Source organism: Diadema antillarum, unplaced genomic scaffold (assembly GCF_040938485.1).
Source record: "Diadema antillarum isolate AM-2024a unplaced genomic scaffold, OU_Dant_1.0 scf00000036, whole genome shotgun sequence".
NCBI lineage: Eukaryota > Metazoa > Echinodermata > Echinoidea > Diadematoida > Diadematidae > Diadema > Diadema antillarum.
The window spans coordinates 3,400,747-3,409,739 of record NW_027270925.1 but is presented as its reverse complement, the minus strand read 5'-3'; the positions used below and the strand labels follow the sequence as shown (position 1 = coordinate 3,409,739).

The following is an 8,993-nucleotide window of genomic DNA, read 5'->3' as shown; positions in this document are numbered from 1 at the left end:
ACGCGGCAGCAGAAGTCACAGTTTTTCGTGCTCCGCTGATACGTGGATGTGCTCAGTTCGTATAGATTGCCATGGCGGGATAAAACGAAAAAAACGAACAAACAAACAAACAAACAAACAAAGTGACAATCAGTGAAAGTAAATGGACAGGAAAATAGAAACAAAAAATAGAAAGATGTGTGTCATTGAGTTAGCAATGATATACGTTACATGTCTCCGTTACATAAAGATACAGATATGAATTTGCAACAAAATGATTGTAATCCTACAGCTATATGAAATATTCTGGCAATCACGTATCGGAGTGTGGCAGTTTTTCGTCTTTGTTTCAAACAAAATCTTGTTTTGTTTTGTTTTGTTTTTGTTGATTAACTACATGAGTAGTCTGTATAGCCTGTCCATCTTACACAAGATCCAAGTGGAAAAATGTAGAACTGTAGACCGTCTTTTGTTAAAACTGTCCCGACCATTTTCTCTAAATGGAGAGAAAAATACTTTATTTCTTTTTCATGGAAGGGTTCATCAATGAATGTTATACATCATTGCCCAGTGACTAAATTGCATATAATTTTACAAATAATACGTCAACATTTAAAATCGTACAGTTACATATAAACTGCAGACTATTTAATAAATGATCGTGCAAGAGATCTGAGGCCTACACTGTAACAGAAGTAAGGAAACTAAATACAAAGTAATGATTTAGAAATATGAACATGAAATAACGAAATGAGGACACAGGTGACATTGAAAACAAGGAAAAATCATATTAACTTAATTCTTTTATTCGTTAAAAATGTACAAACAAATCTAGACTTTCATACGATTACAAATCATTGAGCATACACGTATGACTATGAGAGGAATTACATTATTACACAAAATTCATACAGTTATACAGTGTATTGCACACCTTTAAAAACAAACAGAACAAAAAAAAAATGATGTTGCGATAGATATGCCTCCGCCATTATTCTTCCAATAAAACCACAAAACATCTTCTGTAAGACGACAGTTTCACATTATCAATAAAAGAAAACATAAACTGATATAATTTCTATTAATTTGGAAGTTTGATAGCACAACTCATAATACATTATCATGTTTAAGTTCATACATTCCTCGACCAAATTTCCTTTAACATGACTAAATTTATCTCAGACAGCAAAATGATTTTGAGCATTTTCGCTTGACCTTTGACCATCGCTCTTAAACCACATGACCCATATCTTTCTACAAATAATCACTAATTAATAATATCAAATCATTATGACGATACTTTTAACTAATTTCAAAATATCTTCCCAAAAATTGAAGGTAACCGATGAAATGGAAAGAATGGACTATAACAAAATCACGAATCATGTATATCCTACCGACTAAAGTGGCTGCATGTTTTCAACATTTTTTTTTAAATTCGTATACTTCTTTGAGGATCCTCCAGAAACGTCTCGATGCGAAGAGAAAGGGATCATTCCAAAGTCACACAGTTTCAACTGCAGTGAAATATTATATACGGAGAGTATGGGTACACATTATCATGGTTGAAAAGGAGTTCATTGGCCTTGTAAACAGGTAAACGTATAAGTTCATACACTCATTGCCAAGAATTCCCCCCATCTTATTATGCTGCTCACTTGAAATACTTATTTCCAACTCAAGCACCATGAACTTTTGTTGTACAGTAGGAACACAACCGGGTGCCTGGTAATAGAGAACTCGTATACCTTCTTGGTATAATGTTGGCTGTTGCATCGGGCTCCTATGTGGCAAACGCGACGATGATTAATTATGAGCCACGTGTATAAAACGCTCACCATAGTGTCAAGAAACTTTGGCGCCCGCAAAAGGAGAAAAGCAGACATCATCTACTGAGACTTGCTTTATACTTACCTTCAATTTCTATTGAAGAGAATGCCAGCCTTTAAGCCTGGTATGATCATCGGTTTTTTTCCTGGCACATTGTAGTGCAGTGCTGGAGTATCATTTATCTTTTGTGTTCTATGGTGGTAGAAAATCAACAATATCGCAATGGTTGTTCACTTCAAACGTGAAGTCCTGGTGTACAACCTAACTGCTTTCTATGTACTGACAAAAAAAAAAGCAAAAACAAAACAAGCAAACAAGTAATTTGGGATTAATAGTCATAACTTCAGTCTGTCGGTTAGTAATAGAGCTACTCTTACGTCTCATTTCTATTTCTATGGGACTTTGTCTTCGACATAAAGCTGTGCCTATCTGCTTAATTTACGGGGGTTATAGGAGGTATTGGTATTGGAATTAGAACTACAATTTTACTTGCATAATTCTCATAATTTATATTCGTTATGAAAGATTTTTATGGTCCTGCAAGACATCATTTTGAGCATTTTTTGCCTAAATTTTGGTCAAGGGTAAATGAGTCTAGAATTTTATGACTGGCATGACTTAATAGATGATAGAATTTTTTAGAGAATCTTTGGATTACTTATTTGGAAAGTAAAATAGCTGTAAGATACAGCCATGTCATTGGAATTCTGTATAGCCGAACAAAAAAGAATAAGGAAAGTAGCTGTAAATAACTCGGTTCAGTTAACGGCCTTCAAATCAATCTACCTGAGGCGGTTTTGTTTTGTTTTTTTTTTTGTTTTTTGTTTTGTTTTGCTTTCATTTCAAGTTTTTTTTCTCTCTGGGAGGCGTAAGAAAATGATTGCTGGGCTGGTGAGCGTGAGATTGGGTTGCTGGGGAGTGAGACTCACGCCCGTATTAGGCGTGAGACTTAGTAGTTCTGCCCAGGGCCGTATAACAGCCCTGATTAACCGATGTGTGTAAGTAGTCACGCAAAAAGAAGGAAACTGGCCAGAAATGAATGTAATTTATTGGTGGAAAAATGTCTCCGAGTCTTTTTTTTAACCCACATACACTGTATAGGCCTACTATGTGTGTGTGTGTGTGTGTGTGTGTGTGTGTGCGTGCTTGTGTGTTTTCTTGTATATTAAGTAAGATACTCTATTATAGAAATTTTATGAAATCTTCTGTCTATCGGACCTCCGGTCCCTTTATGTGGTCTGTTAGATCTACCAAGACTATACATTATAATATTATAGAGATGGCGGCAGACAGCAACTCAATTTTAATGATAATTTTACAGTGATCATATAATACTTATTCTGTCATCTCATTGGTCAACCATCCACTGCACATTGCTTGTATTTCATGTTGCTGTTGTTGTTGTTCTTATATTTTTGCATTTTTGCTATTTGTGCGTATGCCCTGCTTGAATATTTCCCGTATTCCGATATAATGTCATCACTAAAAGACAAAATCGTTACCCCCTGCTTGTTCGTATGTAATACGGGAAATATCCACCTTAGATATGAGAATTTGCCCGCATACAGTATCGTGAACAAGCAGGGGGCAACTAACATTACATACGTTACCATCCTGGTTAGAGTAGTCCCGCATTCTGGTGGCAATCTCATTGGAGCATCGCGGAATCCAAGGCCTTCAATCCTGGACACTGTACCATACTATGATCGTAGATGGCGCCGTGCAGACACCAGCAGCATAATATACGGCACTGACCAGCAGCTCCCGGAGAAATTTTGCACGGCATTTACATTGTGGACAGTGGCAGTGTTTGAAGGCAGGCGAGTCCGCAACTTATAGTTACTTTCATAGTCCATTAGGAGCCAGACTGATTTTGAAATACATGTTGCTCGATAATACTTTGTTAAAGTATCAAAAATTGTGAGGAGGGCTTGTAGAGGGAAGGGGGAGAAGAAATCAGCAATGACGCCAATCACTTCAACATGTATACCGCGTGTTTCATAACTTGTCGCTTCATCAACACCATGATCCGCCCGTAAAGATCAGGGGAACTGAAATACTACTAGGTCTTCCCTTACCTGATGATAATTAATACGTATCTAATGCACAGCATTCGCCACCACCGCTGAAAGCATAATCTTTTAGGCTACTTTGTGGCGCTGCCTTGCAAATAACGAATCCAATGACAATGCTTTCCACGCTTGAGGACACAAAAGGCTGTGCGACCTTCAGACACCCATGAACGAATCTCAGAACGCTGTGCATACAGTTTGTTAGTTACTCCACGAATTACAATAATTTTGTCCGTTGGATACCAACAAAACTGAACACATGGAAATCACAATGAATGGGAGGTACAGGAAATCGAACATCTGGTCTGGAAATCTTTCGACCGTCGAGTTTGAATCATTGGACATAACCCTTTGATGACCCTGTTATGTTCACCATTTAGCGCACCAAGATTGAGAACGCATAATTATCATGGGAAAAGCGAACTCTCACAAAAGGTGTTTACACAAACTTAATAGACCAACATGTGAACACCACGAGTAAACGCACCCTCTATTATCAATATGCACAACAGGGAGTAACGTCTCTCTCCGTACTGCTTAACTACGTCTCACTTGGCACTTCAGGTTGTATTCCCCGCAGTTCTTTGGTATAATCTTCACCAGTGGCGGTGCCGTCATGGCCGCTGAAGGGGAGGCGCAGGTACCCAACTTTACCGGCTACTGGAAATTGGAGCGGAATGACGAAAATTTCGATAAATACCTACAGGAGGTCGGGGTCAACTTCGTCATGAGAAAAGTGATCAAGAATGCCTCCATGTATCAGGACATTGAACAAGATGGCAACAACTTCAAGCTTAAAGTCATGTAAGGTTCATAATTTATCTGCCACTTTTATTTACCCGTAGTCAAACGTATCGAAGAATGACATTTTTTTTTTCATGATTGTCTCTTTACATAAGTTGTATATATATATAATATATATATATATATATATATATATATATATGGGTTTTATAACGGGCTAAGCGCCATTTTATTACATCTTAAGGTACCAGGTAAGTCCAGAGCAAGATAGAAGTAGAACCGATCAATTAAGGAATGTTCTTGTAGACATGATTTATAAAATTTTCACATTATTTCCCTTGCTTATAGCAGCTTTAACTGCAAATATCTCAAATCAACAAGAATGGAGTTAGCTCGTTTTGCTAGCAAACTCTTTACATAGGCTTACATGTACGTGTAGATTGTGCACATGCACATACGACGTACGTCGATATAGTTTGTGAGTTGGGGTTACACCTATAGTTGTAGTGCGTTCGTGAGCTGTGTTTATTTTATATCTGAGTGTGCATGTATGCATAGGGTGCCCTTTTGTTACTGTGTATTTGATTGGAAGATAATGGTTTTGATTTAGCTGTTGCTTCTGGCATTACTTTTGTCATGAAGTAAAAGGAATAAAGCTGAACTAAGAGCAAAGTATGGGCATAAGTTATATAATATGGCTCATGCAAGCAGATATCTTGATATGAGGGGGACGAGGTTATTTTGATTAAAAAATAATACAAAGAGAAAAAACGGTTAAATAACCCACACTTAGTATGCAGTTTATACGTATCTATGTTTGCCATTTTTGCATCTTTGCATGCCCTAAGGAGAAAAAAAAAGAATTATGAAATTGATGACGTTACCAAGGAAAGTTCATCACAGCTTGCACTGGTGAAATTAAGTTGGCTAATTCACTTTATAGCTACATTTTTTTTTTTTTAGTAGGGCTCACATCCATTGCAAATTCAAAGCTCATGGACAGCTTAGACATAATTACTCCTTTGACAAGGCATATAAATATTGCGCAGAAGGTAACAATTTCATAACTTGTCAGGCAAACTATTACACAAGACATAGTAGAGAAAATATGGAGGGATCTATGCAGGAAATAGAAGGACAAATCTACAATAATATAGAGGGCCCGGCAGAATGAGAAAGGACAGGGCAGACCTAATTAGTTTTTCCGTTTGTCGTTCCTGCAATAGAAAGCTTTACTCGAAAGAAAGTCATGATCATCCTCAGACCCAACTACTGGATTGTATAAGCACAAAGTCTAACTCTGTGCAAGTATTGCTCATTTTGTTATGTACTCCAGGGTCACCAGAACCCACTCCTCACCCCCCCCCCCCACACACACACTTTTGGCCTCTCCGAAACAACTCGAAAAAAACAACAACGAATTAATAATGGTAACAGAAAATCATATAAAATCTATGATGTCTCGAGGGTTCCGTCCGGACATTCTTCCCGTGGAAGGGAAGGGGTGTCATTGACCAAAACATTCCACGACCCATGTATGTAATGTTTGGTTAGAATACATCATGGACCTAAACCGTAGCTCCATGAGAGTATCCAGGGAGCACCTCCCTGGTATGATCCCATCAGCATCTTATACCAATTCGAATCACCTTGCTGTATTTATTGCAGTCTCGATGTAATTTCTTTTTTTAATGATCGGTGTGGCTGCATGCTGACTCTCGACAGACTGCCTGTTGCGACCCAGGAACTGACGTTTACTGTAGGCGAGGAGTTCGAGTTCTACCACTCTTTTCGGAAGATGACCATTCGTCGTATTGCCAAGTAAGGAGCGAGTTGTTCATTTCGAATTCATGAAATTGTTGTGAGTTGTTCATTTTGTCCACTCTTTGTGCTATCACGACGAAAGATACTCAACCGTATAATTATCATATGAAATGAACGTTTTGTTGTTGTTTTTTCTATTTCTTGCTATATAATATGATGTTCGAAATAAACGACAAAGTTGTGCAAGTTAATCGAAGCAGCACTTCCAGCATAATCTTAAGCCAGAGATTGGATGAGTAGAAAGTATTGAAGCAGTTGCGACATTTCGGATGCTGTATTTCCAGTTATACGGATCAGAATCGCAGACATATGCAGTGTGTTGCATAACATCATAACTTTACCTCATACGTCACTATTGTCACTTTTTTGTGCATTTCGTATCAACATGCTACGCTTATTGGGGCAAATGTTTATGTCCACACGAGCGCACGAAAGGAGATTTGTAAGGCGTTCAACAACAGTATCACTCATTCCTGTACCTATACGCGTCAGGTGATTGTTACCAATGTTATCGAATCTTGATTGAAACTTAAAAAGCTGAGAAAATAAAATCGCTGAACACCTGTTTTTGCTATTGGCCAATGAAATGTCAATGTTCTATTCGGGAACAATTTCCTTGTCAACTTGGATATAGTTATGGAATTTTCCTTCAACATCGATGTAGACTCATTATCATGGACTTTATTTTTCCTTCTAATCCATTCGATGACTGACATTATAACTATCGTTATTATAAGCTTTATCAATTTTATCATTATGGTCATTACCATCATCATAAACCCTGTGTCATATAGTTATAATCATCCTGTCCTTATTTCCGGTGGTAGCTGTATTGATTTGCCTTCTTTTGTTTTTCTTCCAACGCCAGATGGGAGGCAACGGCTCTGGTGACGCGGCCGGTGAGCGATGACAAAGACCCGACGGAGAGGAGAGAACTGGACGGCGAGTTTCTGGTCCTCACGCTGACCAAAGGAAGCGTCTCGACCAAGCGATACTTCAAAAGAGCCACGAAGAAGTGATCTACAATGTGCTTTCGTCTGTCAGTCTACCTCTGAAATATTTCCTTCTTAGAGATTAGTTTTGAAAGTCCTGTAATTTCTTTTACCCCTATTGTATCCAGGTCTTGTCTAAAATTAAAAAAAAAAACACACACATTCTCGGCAACTATATACCAACTTCAGAGATGACTTTTGATTAATGTGTTCTTATTCTGTGACTACAATAAAATGTCATATATCCGTTGCTCTTTGTGCCCAGATTCCGAACAATCAACGCTTTTCAGAGACCGCGGAGCCCCTCCTCACACTCTGACTTTTAGCTTCTTAAAAATCCAAGTGAACAGATAAAACATCGGAAAGCGCAAGGAAACCCACATTGGAGGTGGGGGGGGGGGGAGGAGGAGAGGGAACATTGATCCAACCTTGATCCACGCCCCTACTGATCCCTGAGCCGAATACTCCCCCCCCCCCCCCCCCCCCCCCCACACACACACTCAAACAATACAAAAACGTACCACGGACCCATGCGTTTCCTCTCACGTGTAAAATTTTACATGGGAATGATTTTGTTCTAATCTTAGTGTGTACGTGTCGGGGGGGGGGGGGGGGGGTGATCAGGGCTATAGTACTAGTGGTTGGGTCGACTATATAGTAATGCTCCTTCAAACCTCCCGTTCCGGCACCTTTAATGGCAAAAAATATATATATATTCTATCACATGAACGTTCTACATGTATTTGTTTCACGTCAGAGGCTGGGGCAAGGTTTCATCTAAATCAAGAAGAGCGGCACATTGTACTCTTTTTATGAAACATTTTTCTTTTACCACTGATCTGATTGCAAAACACTATACTACCAGCACCTTTTCTGAAGTCAGATTGTGATACAAGGTCAGATTGTGATACAAATTTGAGAGGTGGGGGGGGGGGGTTGTAGTGTTTGATAATTTGATCAGATGAGATACACTGTTGTTACACTACTCTTTGGAGCTCAGTACTAATTAATCACAAAAATGACGATTTGTTTTCCTTAAGTGTGTGTATAAGGACTTAAATTATACAGATATCTATCATTCAATCAGAAGTAATTTGCATTAAAATGATCATAAATTACAAAGTGTCCATTGATTTCTTTTTAACGTTTTAATGAGCAGCATTGACATGTTTCTTGATGCACGTACATCTGTATTTCAGAGTAGATTTACTTCAGATAACAAAAATATTCTTGTATGATTATACCCGCACATATGAAACTTTCTAAAAGAAAATAAGCAAAATCTATACTTGATGGAGGTACATGTATTACAGATTTCAAAGTAATAATTGTTCACACAACACAGTACAATGAACATTATGTACAGTATAATACCAAGGGCAAGAACTACCTTGCACAAGTGATCATTATGGACATCTATCTATCTGCCTGTGGTCATTATTGCAGCTCACCTCAATGCCTACATTTACACAGGACCGTTACATTTTGTTGGCAAGTATATCAAATACAAACTACGTGCACGTTCATGATCTATTGCACAAAGAAACTGAAG

The 8,993-nt window shown here is 38.3% G+C and overlaps 1 protein-coding gene across 1 annotated transcript; it reads left to right on the top strand.

Moving 5' to 3' along the window:
• The first annotated feature begins 4,492 nt into the window (after positions 1-4,492).
• On the top strand, positions 4,493-7,563 carry LOC139745317 (fatty acid-binding protein-like). The gene is made up of 3 exons (XM_071655719.1): positions 4,493-4,685; positions 6,351-6,446; positions 7,318-7,563. The coding sequence occupies exons 1-3, from the start codon at positions 4,498-4,500 to the stop codon at positions 7,466-7,468; spliced, it is 435 nt and encodes a 144-aa protein (XP_071511820.1). The 5' UTR covers positions 4,493-4,497; the 3' UTR covers positions 7,469-7,563.
• Positions 7,564-8,993: the final 1,430 nt, after the last annotated feature.